The sequence below is a fragment of the Panicum virgatum genome, chromosome 5N (assembly GCF_016808335.1).
Source record: "Panicum virgatum strain AP13 chromosome 5N, P.virgatum_v5, whole genome shotgun sequence".
Taxonomy (NCBI): Eukaryota; Viridiplantae; Streptophyta; class Magnoliopsida; order Poales; family Poaceae; genus Panicum; species Panicum virgatum.
This window is the reverse complement of record NC_053149.1, coordinates 7,366,775-7,386,056: the sequence shown is the minus strand read 5'-3', so window position 1 is coordinate 7,386,056 and position 19,282 is coordinate 7,366,775. Positions and strand designations below refer to the sequence as shown.

The 19,282-nt window shown below is 48.8% G+C and overlaps 1 protein-coding gene across 1 annotated transcript; it reads left to right on the top strand.

Moving 5' to 3' along the window:
* The first annotated feature begins 12,410 nt into the window (after window positions 1-12,410).
* Window positions 12,411-19,055, top strand: LOC120674488. The gene is made up of 3 exons (XM_039955663.1): window positions 12,411-12,693; window positions 15,788-16,494; window positions 18,966-19,055. Exons 1-3 carry the CDS (start codon window positions 12,411-12,413, stop codon window positions 19,053-19,055), a joined length of 1,080 nt encoding a protein of 359 aa, XP_039811597.1.
* Window positions 19,056-19,282: the final 227 nt, after the last annotated feature.

Here is a 19,282-nt window from a genome sequence, read left to right as displayed (position 1 = left end):
TTCAATCAGGCGGCAGGGAAGAGGAAGGCGCTGGATGATGGTCCATGGATGATCTCGAGAGAACTGCTAGTGGTGACAGATGTAGATGACTCAAAGTCTCTGGATGAGTTGGAGTTTTCTTTTATTCCAATTTGGATTCGTGTGGAGCGGTTGCCTATGGGAATGATGAACAGATCGGCAGCCTAGGTGATTGGGGATGATATTGGTGAATTCATGGATGTAGACGCGGATGGCGGTAACATGGCGGCTGGTAGGGTTCTGCGTCTCAAGGTCCGCATGGATATTCGTATGCCTTTACGCCGTGGGGTCATGATAGACCTGGGCGAAAACCGTGGGGGAACGGTGGTGCCCCATCTCTTATGAGTACTTGCCGGATTTCTGCTATATTTGCGGCCTCCTCGGTCATGTCGATCGGACCTGCTCGAAAAGGCTAGGCAAGGATGAAGCCGCTCCATTCAGCAAGGATCTGCGGTATGTCCCTCCGCGCAAACCTTTTGGCGGAGCGGGGTATAGAGCCCAAGAGGCTAGAACAGTTTTGCCTGGCAGGAGTGGTGGTGCGGGCTCATGGAGGTCAGGGGGTTCTGGGAGTGGAGGAGGAGGAAGCAAGTCAAGATCAGATGGTCTGTTATGGAGGAAAGATGGGAGCAAGAATGGGGGGACTATGTCACCGACGAAGAAAGGGGCTGACGATGATGAGGCGACAAGTCCATTGAAAATTGCCCAGCCTTCCGAGACCCGCTCAAACTCAGCTCGCACTGAGCTCTTCCCAATCCGATCGCCTAGCATGCTGGTGGAGGGTGATGCCGGGAAGGTGAACAGTGCTATGCAAATCTCCGGGGATGGGAAGACACTGGCCCAAGAAGGAAAAGACAAGGAGAAGTCCCCAAAGAAGTTTAGAAGGGTGATAAAAGAAAGGAAGAATACAACACCAAATAGTTCTCACGTGAAGCAACAGAAGAAGAGGGGCAGCACGGATATTGAGATGGGGGAGGTGCAGGAGACATCTCATGAACTGAAGAAGGCGAGGCTGCAAGGGGACGAGGATGTCGGAAAGGGCAATAACACTGCTGAAAAAGCGGGGCTGTCGGAACAGCCCCGCGGGTCACAATGAAGATTATTGCGTGGAACTGCCCCAGGTTGGGGAACGGTGCGGCAGTTCGTGGCCTTCTAAACATTCAGAAGGAGAAGGACCCCGACATTCTTTTCTTGTCCGAAACAAAAATGGACAAGAGGAGGATGGAGAAGTTTAGGTGGACCTTGGGACTCACAAACATGATCGCCAAGGATTGCGACAGGAGAAGTGGTGGCTTAGCAATCTTTTGGCGAAAGGGGATCAATATGCACGTGCGTGGCATCTCGCGTTTTTACATTGACGCGGACATCACGGAGATGGATGGTTTCGTGTGGAGGCTGACAGGCTTCTATGGGAACCTTCTATGGAGAAGAAGGACTTGTCGTGGAAGGCGTTGCACGTTCTTAATGCTGCGCGACGTCGGCCGTGGTTGTGCTTGGGGGATTTTAACGAAATTCTGTTAGAAGGGGAAAAGGAGGGAGGACAGAAGAGGAGTCAGGCCTGCATGGACCGCTTCAGAGAAGCCCTTGAGGATTGCGGGCTGGCTGACCTAGGCTTTGAAGGCGATCCTTTTACCTGGCGGAATAATAACCATTGCAGGGAGAACTATGTAAAGGAACGGCTAGATCGTGCGGTGGCTTGCGGTGATTGGACAGCTAGATTTCCTTTATACAAGGTGATCAATGGTGAACCGAGACATTCAGACCATCGTCCGGTGATTGTGAACACAGACCGCCGATTAGGAGGAGTGGGAGGAGAAAAAGTGGGCATATGTTCTGCTTCGAGGCGAGCTGGGTGGAGGAGGAGCAATGTTCGGCTATCGTGGAGAATGCCTGGCGCACTGCTGTTGATGTGGCAGGTGAAAATGTAGCAGGAGCTATTAGCCGAGTGGCTGTTGATCTTACTGATTGGAGCAAAAATATCTTGGGAGACCTGGAGAAAAGAATAAAGCGAATAAGAAAGGCGCTAGAGGAATGTAGACGGGGGAGTATTGACAATAGAATGGTTGGCAGAGAGGAAGTGCTAAAATTCAAGTTGTCACGCCTTGAGGAGCAGGTGAATATCTATTGGCGGCAGCGAGCTAAGGCGCACTGGTTGAAAGAGGGTGACAAGAATACTCATTTTTTCCATGCCTTTGCCTCAGAAAGAAAAAAGAGAAGCAGATTGAAAAAGTTGGTGCTGGATGATGGAAGTTGTGTGGAGAGGGAGGAGATCTTAGAGCAGGTCTTTAAAATTTATTCAAACCTGTTCACCACTAGTGCAGGTACCCGCATGGAGGAACTCTTGGAATCAGTACCCAACAAAGTGTCGGCCGACATGAATGACATGCTGTTGAGGCCGTTTACAGAAGATGAAGTGACAGCGGCAATTGTTGCCTTTGGTGATTTCAAAGCACCAGGAGCTGACGGGATGTCCTCTATGTTTTACAAGAAACATTGGCATATTGTTGGGGAGGATGTTACGAAGGAAGTCTTGCTGGTCCTGAATGGGGGGAGCATGCCGAGCAAGTGGAACGAGACAGTAGTGGTACTTATCCCGAAAGTGCAAAATCCGGAGAAGCTGAAGGATTTGAGGCCCATAAGCCTTTGCAATGTGATTTATAAAGCTGTAGCTAAGGTACTGTCTAATCGCTTAAAGCTGATTTTGTCTGAAATTATTTCACCAAACCAGAGTGCTTTTGTACTGGGGAGGCTCATTACATATAACATCCTGATAGCATATGAGCTAACACACTATTTGCAGAACAAGAGAAATGGCAGTGATGGTTTTGCAGCACTCAAGCTGGATATGAGCAAAGCATATGACAGAGTTGAGTGGAACTTTCTTGCAATGATGATGTCGAAGCTAGCTTTTGATGATCGCTGGATACAGCTGATTATTAAGTGTGTGTCAACAGTCTCTTACAGGATCAAAGTTAATGGTGAATTGACGGATCAAATCACTCCGTCCAGAGGGCTGCGACAGGGGGGTCCTCTATCCCCATATCTGTTTCTAATATGTGCTGAAGGATCCTCATGCCTCATCAACACTGCAGAAGAAGAAGGGAGGCTCAAAGGCGTTACTATATGTCCAGAGGCCCCGAGCATCACCCATCTCTTGTTTGCAGATGATTCATTGCTTCTCATGAAAGCTGACCGCGAGAACGCAAGTCATCTGCAACATGTCCTTCAACTTTACGAGGACTGCTCGGGCCAAACAATCAATAAGGAGAAGTCTTCTGTTCTATTTAGTAAGAACACGAGGGAGTCTGACAAAGCTGCTTTCCTTGAAACCATGGGTGTTTCGCAAGAAGCTGGAAGTGAGCACAACCTTGGCCTGCCAGTGTACATGGGTAGATCAAGGGGTAAAATGTTTAACTATCTGAAGGATAGAGTTTGGAAGAGGATACAGGGATGGCAAGAAAAGCTTCTATCCAGGGCCGGCAAGGAAATGCTGATAAAAGCCGTAGCACAAGCCATTCCAACATTTGCAATGTCCTGCTTTGATATCACAAAGAATTTGTGTGATGAGATCAGTAGGATGATATGCCGATATTGGTGGGCACAACAAGACAAAGACAAGAAAATGCACTGGCTGTCTTGGCAAACATTATCTTGTTGAAAAGAGAATGGTGGTCTAGGCTACCGAGATCTGCACCTGTTCAACCTGGCAATGCTTGCTAGGCAGGTCTGGAGATTGACTCAGTTCCCAGATTCACTTTGTGCCCGCCTACTCCGAGCTAAGTATTGGCCGGATGGAGATTTGTTTGCAGCTAGAGAGGGACCGGGTATTTCTTACACATGGCGTAGTCTGATCAGAGGGATGAAAGCCCTGGAGAAAGGAATGATTTGGCGGGTTGGTAATGGCCAGCAGATCCGCATTTGGGACGATCCTTGGATCCCGGAGGGTACCACACGACGGCCAAGAACACCAAGAGGAGCAGTCCTTCTGTCAAAAGTCGCTGAATTGATTGATCCATTGACGGGCACTTGGGACCAACAACTGATCAGGGATATTTTTTGTGAAGAAGATGCTGTGAACATCCTCACAATCCCCGTTCATCCTGACAGAGATGATGTGGTAGCATGGCATTTTGATTCCAAGGGCGTCTTTTCTGTAAAATCTGCATACCACGTTCTGGAGAGAGCCACTGCACATGACAGAAGTTTTCAAACTGGTGAGTCTTCTATGCAGTCTGGCCATGACTCGGAGGACAGGCTGTGGAAACAAATATGGAAGCTACCCTGTCCTCCAAAGATAAAACAATTCATGTGGCGTGTCGCACATAACAGCCTTGCTTTGAGAATGAATATCAAAAGGCGCCATATCGAGCTAGACACTAGATGCCCGGTATGCTTCCGCCTGGATGAGGATGGAGGCCACTGTTTTCTTAAGTGCAAGCGAGTTAAACAGTGTTGGAGGGAGCTTCAGCTGGAGGAAATTCGGCTACAATTGCTTCAGGCTCAATCAGCTAAACAGTTCATCAGACATATTCTATCCCTTGACCCGGCTAAGTGCTTACTTGTGTGCGTCCTGTTATGGAAGTGGTGGAGTACCCGTAATAAGGCCAATGCAGGGGAGGAGATCCCTACACAAATGGATGTTGTGTGTGCTGTACACACCACATTCAGATCACTGAAGGAAATATGAAGGACCAAAATTCGGTGCGTGTGAATCAGCCGAGGAGCCGGATGGCTTGGCAACGCCCTGAGAATGGTTTTCTGAAGATAAACTTTGATGGCAGCTTCTGCAAGGAAGGGAAAACAGGAGCCTGTGGTTTCTTGATTCGCCATCATAGTGGTGATCCGGTGCTAGCAGGTGCGGCCAACATTAGCCCAGCCATGGATGCTTTGGCAGCTGAAAGTGCAGCGTGCCTGTTTGCACTGGAAGCAGCTGAACGGGCCGGAATCTCCTGAGTCACTCTGGAAACCGACTGCAGCCAACTCTGTGAAGCCATAACAACTGGTATTCGAGACCTAGCACCTTGTGGTATGATCTTCAAAAGTATTCGTGATTTCCTTGCTGAACGGTTTGTATGTAATACAATTTCAAAGATTCCTTGTGAATGTAACTCGTCTGCGCACGAGATTTCTAAAGAGGTGTTTGGGAGCACTTCACTCCATTAAATTTAGTTCCACTCCACAAAAGAATATCCAAACACATCACCTAGCTCCATTCCACTCCATCAAAATTTGGCTCCACTCCAAGGTTTTTTTGGAGCACCTCAAGAGGTGCTCCACCAAATAGTGGAGCTGGTAGAGTTGGGGATAATTACCCACCTGCTACTGGTTACACACATACCTCTTCAAGAAAAAAGAAGAGTAAAGTCCATCACCGATCCTTAAACTTGTTCGACTGTGTCATCCCGGTTCCTAAACTCACAAATCGACCGTTCAGGTCTTCAAACTTGTCCATATGTGTCATCTCGGTCCATAAACTTTTCCACTCTGTTACACCGGTCCCTAAACTAGAAAATCAAACGTTTATGTCCTCAAATTTGTTCAATCATGTCATTCCAGTCCCCAAACTTGATTGTGAGTCTCATATGAGTCAAAACAAGGCGATCTAAAATCTATATAAAAATAATTCATAACTTTTTCATATGAACTTGAATGAAGATAAATTTTATATCAAAATGGTAGCCCTCGACGTAATCTACAATTTTGTAGTTGAAATATTTTTGAATTAAAACTGTTTAGGGTCTCAAAATATTATTGTAAGTTTATAAATTTTGAAATTTAAAAGTTAAAATTAAATTTTGGGACTCTAAACAATTTTAATTCAAAATTTTTTCAACTGTAAAGTTGTAGATCGCGTCTAGAGATACAATTTTAATATAAAATTTGTCTTCGTTCGAGTTCATATGAAAAATTTATAAATCATTTTTTGATATAGAGGTTTTAGATCGTCTGGTTTGGATTTAGATGAGACTCGAAACCAAATTTAGGGACTGGGATGACACTGCTAGACAAGTTTGAGAATCTAAACAGATGGTTTATAAGTTTAGGGACCGAAATGACATAGCCAAACAAGTTTGAGAGGCTAAACGATCGATTTACGAGTTTAGGGACCGAAATGACACAGTCGAACAAGTTTATGGACCGGTGATGCACTTTACTAAAAAAAAGTCAAGAAACCGGTTACTGCTCCTGCCACCGACGCCCATCAGGGCTCGCCGCGCCCGCTACCTGCCAGAGCTCGTCGGCACTCACGCTGACGCCCGCAAGTGCCGTCGAGGCTCGCTCCGCCACGCCGGGCGCTACCCCCCGCACGCTCGCCGCCGCCCGCCGCCCATCGGAGCTCGTTACGCCGCCGCCCGCAAGCTCGCCGCACGCACGCAGGCTCGCTCGCTGCCGCCCGTAGGCTCGCCGCCGTCGCCGCCCGCAGGCTCGCGGCGGCCGCCGCGCGCTGCCCACCGCACGCTTGCCGCCGCCGCCCGACCGCTTCATGCCCCTGGCCGACCAGATCCAGATGCCGGGCACACTGCAGGCCCCCTGGACATCCGTGGAGCACTTGCGCCATCGATCGAGTAGTTGGGATCGGAGCGGCAAGCAAGCTTGGAGATCGATGGAGACCGGCGTGGTTGCGGCCGGCGTCCGGTGTCCTCGTGCTCCTCACGCAGCACCGCCAGCGGCACGGCGGCGGCGGCACGAGGACGGCGGGGCTCGCCACCCGCGGGCGCGTGTTCGAGTGCAAGACGTGCGGCCGGCGGTTCCCAACGTTCCAGGCGCTGGGCGGACGCGCGCGGCGGCGGCGGACGCACGGCACGCCGCCGCCCAAGCTGCAGCGGCGGACACAGGGCGGGGCGGGGACCTGCGGCGGCGGACGCACGGCGAGCGGCGCACGCAGCCGCGGCGGACGCATGCGGCGGCGGCGGAGCACGCACACGGCGAGCCGCGGCGGTCGCGGCGGCGGCGGACGCGAGGCGCGCCGCCGCACACGCTGCGGCGGACACAGGCCGGCGCACGCGGCAGCGGCAGCGGCGGACGCGGGGCGCGCTGCGGACAGGCAGCGGCGGACACACGGCGAGGCGCGGTGCACGCGTCGGCAACGGACGCGGGGCGCGCCGCGGTGCGGGGCTCGGGCACGCTGCGACGGTGGACGCGGGGTGCGCCGCGGGACACGCATGGGAGGAGGGAGAAGACAAAGGAAGAGTGAAGAGCGCTCTTGAACTATTCGCCAAACCACCCCGCGCTATTTTCGGATCTCACGGGGAGGCGATTGTGAAGGCGATTGGATGGCGATCCCACCCCCGGCATAGGTTCCGTCTCCGGTGACCCTGGCTGCTTCGTCGGCGGTCGCTCGACCCCCGGCGCCACGCCACGCCTGCAGTGTCCAACTGTTGGTGGCCACCCTCAGATCGCCGGTTAGCCGTTCAGGCGCCGGCGACCACAAATTTCCCCTAGGGACCTGAGCCGCTTAGGAACCCTAGTTTTGGGATCGCTGCTGTTGTCCGTGGATCACCGCGTGACATCTGTTATTCTCGATCTGGACATCGCTTGACCATGTCGACCGGAGCTGGAGATCATGGAGACTGTCAGTGGGGCACTGGCTCGATGCCGGAGTCGCAACCTGGTGTGGCAGACCTGCTTAAGCGGCTGAATCTCACCGAGGAGGAAGGGGAGGTAGCTGCTTTTAGTGACGATGAAGAGGAGGAGATGGCATCTAAGGTGCAGTGGGCGGTGGTAGGGAAGGTTCTGTCCCCTTCCACAATCCATGCTGGCACAATCAAAGGAGCCATGAAGCCGGCATGGGGCAACCCGTGTGGTTTGAAGATCCGCTCTATTGGCGAGAAAGCTGATAATCTTTTTGTCGCGGAGTTTGGAGACGGTTTTGCCATGGAGCGTGCCCTAGATGGATCGCCATGGCTTATTGGCAAGCATGCAGTTATCTTACGTAACTATGATGACAGATTGATTCCTTCAGAGATTATCTTCGACAAGATTGATCTTTGGGTGCGTATTCTGAATCTCCCTTTGGGAAGGATGAATGCCAATCGAGGAATGCGAGCAATGGGACTGATCGGAGAGATCAAGAAAATGGATGTTGATGGCGATGGAAAAGCTAGCGGCCCATTTCTTCGGGCCAGGGTAGCTGTTGATCTATCCAAACCTCTTAGACGGGGTGTCTTGCTCAAGACTGATAAAGCTAGGCCTCCGGATTGGTTTGATCTGCAGTATGAGAAGCTACCTTTCTTCTGTCATTCCTGCGGAGTGATTGGGCATGGTGAACTGGAGTGTGCTAATCCTGCGCAAAGGAATGCTCTGGGCAAACTGCCCTACGATGTACTGCTGAGGGCGCCTGAGGAAAGGAAGAAGAAACTCCAAGGTTTGGCACAAGCTGCTGCTGAATCCTTTGGTAGTGCCCATTCGTCGAGTTCTCATCACACAAACCGTTCGCCGCCGATGGAAAGGAAACATACATCTAAGGCATCGACTGCACCTGAAGCCGATCACCTTGACAAGGAGGCCATGTCACCTCTCAAGCGCAAGGAGCCGGAAAAGGAAAATGGAAAGGAGAAGGAGAAATCATCTGAACATGTGAAACAGAACTTATTCAGTGACAAGGAGATGGAATCCCCACGCCAGACCACCCACAAGAAACGCAAGGCCAAAAGGCAGATCGCAGGCTCGTCTACACCTGCTGTTGCGGTCGCCCCCACTGATGGAACACACCTGGTGCCGGTTGGAACGGTCCAAGCGCGCCTCTCCGAGCTCGCTGGTACTAGGGATGGAAAAGGAAAGGATTCGGAGGAACTCCCGAAGAAACAAAGAGTTTCACCTGATGCATCAACGGCGGCGGCTGCAGTGGGCAGTCCCTGCCGAGCACAATGAGTATCATAAGCATCAACTGTCGTGGTTGTGGGGAGGCCGCGACAGTTAGGGAAATCCGCTGCCTAGTGGATACTTTTCACCCCTCGATGCTTTTCCTCTCGGAGACAAAGATGAGCCGTCAACGATCGGAGGAGCTAAAGTGGCATTTGGGTTTCCAGAGTGCTTTTGGTGTGAGTTCTGTAGGGCTCAGTGGAGGTTTAGCATTTCTATGGAGAAACAATGTAACAGTGGATCTAAAATCTTTCTCGAAGTTCCACATTGATGTGTGGGTAACGGAGGAGGATGGGAGAATGTGGCGCTTTACCGGCTTCTATGGGGAGCCGGTGAGGGCGAGGAGGAGGGAATCTTGGCGCATGTTGCGATTCCTTAGAAATCAGTCGGATCTTCCATGGCTCTGTGTAGGGGATTTCAACGAAGTCCTACATGAGGATGAGCAGATGGGGGGCAACGATCGAGAGGAATGGTGCATGGAAGGATTTCGGGAGGTGGTGGATTTTTGTGGTTTCACGGACCTGGGTTTCCGAGGTCTTCCATATACCTGGGACAATCGGAGAGAAGGTTCGCGAAACATAAAAGTGAGACTTGATCGTGGTTTGGCCGATAATGATTGGATCGATTTATTTGGAAATTCGACCATAACCCATGTTCAGACTACTGAATCTGACCACTGCGCATTAATTGTGAATATCGTCAAGTCGGGTGTCAGGCAGGGAAGTGGACGTGGCAAACCTTTCCGTTATGAAAATATGTGGCAACGCCACCATTTATACCACGACACAGTGGCGGCGGCGTGGAATGGGGGTTGCAGTAATCTGGATGAGGTTGCTGGAAACTTAGGATCCCTACAGTCCACGTTAACTCGGTGGGGAAGGGAGGAATTCGGTTCTGTAAAGAACGAATTGCAGAAGCTAAGGCAACAGCTGGAGGCCGTTCGCAGTCGAACGATTCATAATGGGCCAGCACATGAAGAGCGCAGGTTAATGGCGAAATTATCTGAGATGTTGGCTAGGGAAGAGGCCATGGAGAAGCAGCGGTCTAGGGTGCTTTGGGTTCATGAAGGCGACCGAAACACGGGTTTCTTCCAAGCTAAGGCAAGAAACCGTGCCCGGACCAATAGAATTACAGCTTTACAAAGACAGGATGGCACGATCTGTGTAAATCAAGAAGAATTGGAAGCAATGGCCGCTGCGTTTTACCAAAATCTATTCCTGGCACAGGAAAATACAGACCCTACGCTGGTGACGCGGGCTGTACCAAGGAAAGTCACGGATGAAATGAACTCTGCCCTAACAACTGCTTATTCTCAAGAGGAGGTAAAAAAGGCTTTGTTCATGATGCATCCTGATAAGTCCCCAGGACCGGACGGTTTCACTGCTGGTTTTTACCAACGACATTGGGAATTGATTGGGAATGACATCTCAACGGCAGTCCTGGCGTTCCTGAATGGGGGTGAGATGACAGATGTGGTAAATAGCACTATTCTAGTGCTGATTCCGAAGGTTAGGAACCCCCAAGACTTTACTTAGTTTAGACCTATCTCGCTTTGCAACGTCCTCTATAAAATTTGTTCCAAGGTGATTGCAAATCGACTCAGGTTAATTCTGAATGAGATCGTTTCAGAGGAGCAATCTGCGTTTGTTCCGGGCAGACTGATTACAGACAATGTTCTTGTCGCTTATGAGTGTATACATTATCTGAAAAGAAAGAAAGGAAAATCTGGGGCTTGTGCTGTGAAGCTTGATATGACAAAAGCTTATGACAGAGTTGAATGGGCCTATCTTAGGAATGTTCTCCTTACACTGGGTTTTGACCAGAGCTTTGTGCAGCTTATTATGCAATGTGTGGAGACTGTATCTTTTTGTGTGAGAGTTAATGGGAACTTTTCGGAAACCTTTTGGCCTTCTCGGGGTATTCGGCAGGGAGACCCTCTATCACCGTACCTCTTCCTGTTATGCGCTGAAGGACTTTCTTGTTTACTGAAGAGTTCAGGCCCTCAATTTCTGGCGAGAGGTGTGCGAGTGGGGATACATTCTCCATGGATCTCCCACCTTCTCTTTGCTGATGACTGCCTAATCTTTACGCAGGCTTCAGAGAGGGGTGGGCAGCGCTTGATGGACATTCTTGATCAGTATCAAATGGCCTCTGGACAGTTAGTTAATATGTCCAAATCAGCAATTTTCTTCAGCAATAACTGTACGGAGATTGACAAAGTGGCTGTTAAGCAGTCCACAGGGATACAAAAGGAAGCTCTCTCTGAGAAGTATTTGGGACTCCCTACTGCAGTGGGCAGAAGTACCAAGACAGCATTTGAAACTATTCCGAGGAAATTACGTGGTTTGATGGGTGGTTGGGGAGAGAAACAACTCAGTTGTGCAGCACGGGAAACTCTAATCAAATCTGTAGCCCAAGCTATTCCCACTTACTCTATGAGCTGTTTTGTTCTTGCTCCCTCGACATGCCAGAAAATTACTTCGGCTATCTCTAATTACTGGTGGAGCAGTGATGTTGATCGGAGGGGAATGCATTGGAGGAACTGGCCGGATATGTGTCTACCTAAGACCCAGGGAGGACTGGGCTTCCGGGACATAAAACTTTTCAATATTGCGATGCTAGGTAAGCAAGGCTGGAGGCTGATGAGTGCACCTGATTCATTATGTGCTCGTGTGCTTAAGGGCAAATATTACCACAATGGAGACTTCTTGTCAGCAACCAGGAAAAAGAATGCTTCCCATACCTGGCATGCGATTCTGACGGGAAGGAAAGTTCTACAGATGGGAATGATTAGGCGCATCGGTGACGGGTCTACTACCAACATCTGGCGTGATCAATGGTTACCAGGAGGTGTAAACCTAAAACCTCTGTGCCGCAAGGAAGGAGCGATGGCGGAACAAGTTAGTGAGCTGATTAGTTCGGATGGTCACTCGTGGGATGAAGCTGCTTTGGAGCAAAATCTGATTCCCTTGGATGCGGCAGCAGCACGTCAGATCCCGCTTGGACGTTTGACGGAGGACTTTTGGGCGTGGTCAGGGGAGCGGCACGGTCTTTACTCAGTCAGATCAGGCTATCGGCTGCTGGCAACGGCTGAAACTCAGAAAAGAGATTTTGACCGAGGAAGGGCATCCCACTCAAACAACTCTGATGATCCCCGATGGAAGAAACTGTGGAATTGTAAAGTCCCTCCAAAGGTGCGTGTGTTCTGGTGGCGCATCATGCATGATTATATTCCCAGCAGAGCTAATCTACATCGGAGACATATTGACCAGCTAAGCACTTGTGATACTTGTGGGGCTTGTGAAGAGACTACGTTTCATGCACTCACGGAGTGCACATATGCAAGGCAATTCTGGCTCAGGCTCCGTGAACTCACTGGTATAAAGCTTCCAAACTTGACACCGGACTCGTGGGCAGTGGAGTTGCTAGCTGATGGAACTTGTGGGGAGAAAGAGCGAGCAATCATCTTATGTGGTATGTGGTCGATCTGGCGGTCTAGGAATGATCGTCGCCATGGCAAGATTCCGATTGACATGGGTGCTGCAATCAGTTGGGCTCTTGATGTGTGTTACCACCTGATCTCTGTGACGAAAGATTCTCGCACAACAAATTCTAACCAGCAGATTCAGCGTTGGAAGCGACCTCCGTGTAATACACTCAAGGTGAACGTCGATGGGGCATTTGCTGCAGATAATAATTCAGGGGCAATTGGAGCTGTGGCAAGGGATGATGCCGGGATGTTTTTGATGGCCGTATCAAGGCGTCTTCCTGTTGTGGCGTCGGCTTTGGCAGCAGAAGCAGAAGCACTACGTGCAGGTGTGCACATGATCCATACGGTGACCCAGGGATCGGTGATTATGGAGACTGACTCGCTAGAACTAGCTGGCCTATGGAATAACAGGGAGACTCAGAGATCACAGTTTACGCCTATATTCCGGGACATACAGGAGCTGTCATCTTCTTTCTCTTCCTTTAATGTAATTCATGCTAGGCGCTCAGCAAACAAAGCAGCTCATCTCTGTGCTAGCTTTGCTGAGCATAGTGAGTTTGAAGTTTGGGCAAGTACCCCCCCTATCTTCCTCTTGCAAGTTTTGCAAGATGATTGTAATCACCATGATGAATGAATGAAGAAGCTAATTCCCAACAAAAAAAAAGACAAAGGAAGAGTGGAGAGGGAGGAAGAAGATAATTTACGAGTGGGGTCCACGTGAAAAGTGAGAGGAGTTTAGATGGGCTTAGCTGGGCCGCTGCTTGCTTGTTGGGCTGATGGGGCAGAGAGAATTAGGCCTCTGAGATTTGTGGAGTGGAGCTCTTCCAAACAGAATTGATTACAAGTGATGAAGTGAAGTGGAGTTGGTGGAGTGGAATTGGTGGAGTGGAGTGACTGTTTTGGGAGTGGAGTGCTTACAAATAGGATCTAAATTTGCTGTAACTTACGACCCGGGTCAATCCGTAGTGTGGGATGACCCCCTCCCGGAGTCTGTAATCACTCTATCTGCTCGCGATCTTGTCGAGCCAGTGATGTCTAATGCGGGGCCATGAAGGCCACGCTTAAGCTCAAAAAAAAAAGTCGAGTCAACCTATACTTCATAGCGGTTCACCATGGGCACAACGCAATTATGTAGGATCTCAATCTCTTTTTAGTTCGTGCAATCCACCCTTTAGTCGACTCAAGGGGCATAAATGCTTCGAAAATTTGCCATTTTGGGGGGAAATTCAAAAGTCACTTCAACCATAGATCTAACCTCGACCATCTGCTCAGTCAGCAAATTTTTAAAAAGATGTATCTCATTTGCGGTCTGTAGGACCCTTATAGCTGAAGCATTACCTGTCGTATGCTTTTTCTCCATTTTCTATTTATGACACCTCACGAATTTTAGGATCCAAACTTTACGAAACTAGTCACTCCTTTTGTAATCGTTTATTAATAGTTATGCAACCATAACAAGGAAGTGGTTTTAAATACGTTGTCCAATGACGACATCAACTTTATGGCACATAATATTGGACTAATTGTCTGCCAAAAAGTGCTTTTGGACTATCAAACTGCACTCACTAAGGCCGGTCCCAATACAAGTTTCATAGAGGTTTCATGCACATTAAATGAGGTGCCACATAGGCAAAAATGATGACATGGCAAGAAATTTATGAAGAGAGAGAAGAAATGGGTTTCATCTAGATGAGGCCAGTCCCAACTCAGACTCTACCATGAATTCTAAGCCTCCTATTTATTGTGTTTCGCTGATGTGGCAGTATATTTAAGGAAGAGAGAATGAGAGAAACCAAGACTCCAAGTCTTATTTAGACTCCAAGTTATCACGTAAATCAAAAATGAATGTGAGAGAGACAAGTGGGCCATATAAATCAAAGTAATACACTTTGCATTGGGAAGTATAGTTTCTTGTGATGGAGTCTTTTAGACTTAGACTCTATGATTGGAGTCTGCATTAGGACTGCCCTGAAACTTGGGTTACACTGTTTCCAAGACTATGAAACTTGATGAAATTAGCATTTGGGGCCTAGAGAATTTCATCTCATCTGATTTCACCCAATCACGTTCATAGTAATTGAATGCAAATGGCTCGCCTATAAAATCATGAAATGAAACTATGCATTGGGAGGCTCTATTTCATCCATAGTTTCAAAAGACTATTGATGATATATCACTCTTGGTAATCGTGTATTGAAATCTTGCACTGGGGTTAGCCTAAGAACAAACAGGAGTAACTAACCCAAAAATTTGTATGATTTGTTATGTAAGTTTAGTTACATTGGATTTATATCAGAAAAAAAACTTTCTTGTTATCATATCAAATTGCTATCAAGAGCAATGAAATATAATAAACGGTATTACTACTAGTTAAAAGTGTAATTTTGGATACTGATCAAAACCAATGTATGTACAAAATAGTCCGTTGTAGTCCGCTATTAGCTTTTTAGGAGATCTACCATTATGCTATACAATATTTGTCCGCTATATCTGCTAAAGGGATTTTACAGGATTTAGCGGTAATAAATATCCGCTAAAAAGATTTTTGCGATATTTGGCATCGCTAAAGGTCAAGTTGATAGTATTTTTCGTAGTGTCATTCTCTCAAAGATTTAGTCAAAAGAATCAATATAACTAGAGTGGATTGTTGTGATATGGACGCCTAATGCAGAAGCGATTGCTTGGATCTACCTAGGCAAGATGCTCACAAGCGAACACACAGCACATCAGAGACTCGATGTTTGGTAATGAGGTTCGGCCGAAACCAACATCTTTGGGGCATGCTTACGGGCGCTCCTCCCAAAACCGTGACAACGGCCGCCGAGGCGATGACCAAAATGCCAGCACCCCCACGAGTCTATCGCCCTGTGTTGCTTCTCACTCTCGTGAATGAGTTGGGTTACAAGTGCAGCTCCCTCCTTTTATAGAGCAGCCGAATTACAAGAGCCAACACCTAGCTCACCTAACACTATAGTGCTAATTACAACACAAGTCCACTGTAACCCCATTAGTACAAATAAATATTCGACACATTTCTAACATGGATCACAGACAAAGCAGCATATGCACAGTTGAGCAGTCAAGAGATATATTGAGTCTATTTTAGAGTGTTAGACCAATAATACTTCTAATTTTATATGTAATTATTGATTATTTTATCAACCTGCTAAATGATTTAGCTCCGCTATAGCTTTTTATAGCTGTTAGAGAAGACTGCCGCTAAACTTCATAGCCCGCTATTTCTTACATTGATACAAAACGGCGGAGGGAGTATATAAATATAGATCTGTTTACTAAAATGTCTTTGGATAATTTGTTTTTTAATGCATATCTTATGAGATGTACGTGATGAATTGGTCATTTGTCTTGTGCTAATCTCTGATGTCATAACTCTTGTGGCACATCAAATTTTTGTTGAAGGAATCGCCCAAGTGAGCTCCGAGAATGTCGATCACCACCCGCACCCTGAAGATATGAAGCTCCTTATCGACGCCAAAGCAATGCGTGTGGTGTTCGCGGAGGCAGATAAGGACGTCGTGGACTTCCTCTTCTCCCTTCTATCGCTGCCGGTCGCCACGATCGTCAAGATGCTCGGCAAGAGCTCCATGCCCGGAACCTTCGGCAACCTCTACGGCAGCGTGGAGAAGCTCGATTGCACCTACGTCGTGCCCGGTGTGGACAAGAAAGCAGTCCTCTGGCCCACGATGGTGCCATCAGCCGCGAACACCACCAGAAGCTCCCTGCTCCTGCCGGTGCCGTCATCTGGGCAACCAAGGAGCTTCTTCCAGTGCCGCACCAGCAACGGTAGCGGCTGCTGTGAGTACGTGACGGACACGAAGGGTACGAGGTGTCCGTCGTGCCGCAACGATATGCGCGTGCCGCTCAAGTTTGTTCCTCCAGAGGGTGACGGTTCCGGGAACGTTGTGCCGACGGCCTCCTCCACGGGAGCTGCCAAAGGATTCGTGAAGGAGGTGGTGACGTACACGGTGAGGGACGACCTTACTGTGACGCCCATGTCCACAATCTCCAGCATCACCCTTCTCAACACCGGCGGGGTTACCGACTTCTCCGCGCTCCTGGAGAAGACCGTGCGTCTTGGCTACGCCCATGCCGGCCCTGACTTTTTGGTGGCCCGGTGCGAAAAAAAATAATGGAGGCCCTCATTCACCATAAAAATATAAAAAGTCAAATTGACAATCGGGTTTGACAAGTAGATGGCGAATCGGCGATATGTAGACAGCGGCGTCGTCTCGCGAGGAAGTCAAAAAGGCACTGAAGCATGTAATTGGACAGATGTTGGAGAAGTTGTCGATTGGTATTCCTCTCTATCAGGTCTACTATCTATGTAAATATGCAACTGGCTTTTTTGGTATTTTATTATCCCTCCTAATGTAGCGTGCGACTTTATTCCTCCAACTGGGCAGAGATATCACGCCCAACAATACAAGTTACAAAATTTATAAGGGGATTATGGGCCTATTTGGATATATAGGGATAATAGTTATCTCTCACTTTTTAGCCCCAAATTATCCATCATGCATCCAAATAGGTGGAATACTTTTGAGCTAAAGTGTATTATCGCTCCCAAAATCCTTAGTCCCTCCAAGAGGTGATAATGTGGCTAATTTTGTATGGACCCCATAAAAAATGTGAGTTTGCACACACACCTAGACATGGGAATGGGAGAGAGAGTGAGCATTAGCCCATGGATCCAAACAAACTACCTTGGGTTAATTCTTAGCCTACCAATTTAAGACTAAACATTAGCTCTCAAAATTAAACATGGCCTATACCAAATACTTAGATGATCCGAGTCTTTCAACACCTAAATGAGCTAGCTTATGAGTAAAAATATTACTTATTGAAAGTGATCGGGTGCTCTAGCCTAAGAGGGGGAGGGGGTGAATTAGGCACTAATAAAAACTTAGACCTATGGCTCCAACTAGTTTGCACAAAACTTAAACTAAAACATGCTATCAATATGTGCAACTAGGTTGTTCTAGTGTAAAACCCCTATCCCAAAAGAGTTTAGCAACCTATAGCCTTTTCTACCAAGAAACTATTCTATGAAAGTAAAGGCATACAAATTACTAGAATGAAATGCGGAAGCTTAAAGAGCGGGATAGGAGATAGCAAACTCTTGACGCGGGTGTTTATCCCGTGGTTCGGTTAGCCACAAAGGCACACCTACATCCACGTTGTTGTAGCACTCACTAAGAGTATTGCTACTCGGCCACCAAGTCTCTTCCGTGAACACAATCACGGTCACCTTGGCCCCGGGTTCCACTAAGGAGCTTCTCCACAAAGGATGGGGGTCTCCACGTCCCCCGCACAAAGGTGTCATCGCCGCTCCACACCAAGTCGGAGGGTCGATGACGTTGCCGGCGAGCTCCACGCTCCAAGGTGCCGGCGCACCAAGCTCTTGTTTTTGGTTCACTAATGAACCACAGCACAAAGGCTCTAAGCCTTGCAAACTCACTCACTAAGAGCTAATCCTTTACACAACACTCTCAAAGTGTGCTAAGGGCTAAGGATATGATCTTGATGCTTTTGTATGGCTTGGAGATGTTCTTGGGTGTGTGTGGGATGTCCAGCAACTCCAGCAATCTTCAAATGGCCGGGGTGAGGCGTATATATAGGCCACCAAGTCTTGTAGCCGTTGCTCCAACGGTTAGCTGAAAATCTGCGTACCACCGGAAGAACCGATGCCTCTTGGCAGGGTAGCGTCGGTTCATCCGGTCACTCATAACACGAAGTAGCCGTTGGACTCCTGATGGCTGACGCAGAGACCACCGGTTGAACCGATGCTTTGCACCGATGCCTCACCGGTTCAACCGGTGCTGAAGGAATCTTCTCCTGGATGCTGACGTCATTACACCGGTGGTATGCACCGATGCCCCATCGGTTGAACCGGTGCTGAAGACACTTCTCCTGGGCACTGACATCGCCTCTGGTACAAAGGACGGCCAATGCACCGATGCCCCATCGGTTGAACCGGTGCTGAAGACACTTCTCCTGGGCACTGACATCGCCTCTGGTACAAAGGACGGCCAATGCACCGATGCCCCATTTTGACCCGTCGGTTCAACCGGTGCCTATAGGCTGACTTGGCTTCGACTCCCTTCTGCACCAAAGTACCATGGCGTCGGTTCTTCCGACAAGCGTCGGATGCACCGATGCCCTTGGCGTCGGCTCTTCCGGTGCTCCTGATCCGAAGAGGCTGCCCTTCGGGCCTTGCTACGCCTATTTTCTCTTTCTCTTTGTCATCACTTGAACCTAAAAGCCTGAGAATGATCATCTTAACAATCATATTAGTCCAAGTGTTGTGTTGTCATTCGATCACCAAAATCACTCGAAATGGCATAAATGGTGCCATGTTCGTTACACTTATAACTTGACATGCCTCTTAACATATTAATTTTTAGAGGCCCCCGATTTTTGGAGGCCCGGTGAGGTGGCACCGTTCGCACCCCCTCAGGGCCGGCCCTACGCCGAGGTGATTTGACCGTCTACCTTACGCATCAATTTGCTCGTCGATCGCTGGCTCTTTTCCTGAAGCACTCTTCGTTTACCTCCATTGTGCGTGCTTTATTTGCAGGGTCTGGAGATTGTCAAGGCGTCGCTGCAGTCCAAGACCGTCCTCACCGACGTCTACCTCGGCAACAAGCGTCCCCGCGGCTGTGCTTGAAGTTCAATCTCACTGCAAGTCACTAGATCGCCGGCCGGTCAATGTGAGACGCTGCTGAGCAGCTCATATTTTGTGATGACCCGTTAGACTCTTGCGTGGGTTCTGGATCGACTCTCCTGGGATGTAACCTGGTGGTACTGGTAGTGTTGGCAACCCAGGCTTTTGGTTGACCATGTATGGGTCTTCTTTTTTTTTTGGAGCTCAATTGCTCAAACTCTTTGGGTTCC

Excerpts from the sequence above, each read along its gene's own strand:
- LOC120674488 (XM_039955663.1), top strand. The coding sequence starts at position 12,411 with ATGGGTGCTGCAATCAGTTGGGCTCTTGATGTGTGTTACCACCTGATC. Across the intron at positions 12,694-15,787 it reads AGCAGAAGCACTACGTGCAG|GAATCGCCCAAGTGAGCTCC; the intron begins GTGTGCACATGA and ends TTTTTGTTGAAG. Across the intron at positions 16,495-18,965 it reads ATGCCGGCCCTGACTTTTTG|GGTCTGGAGATTGTCAAGGC; the intron begins GTGGCCCGGTGC and ends CTTTATTTGCAG.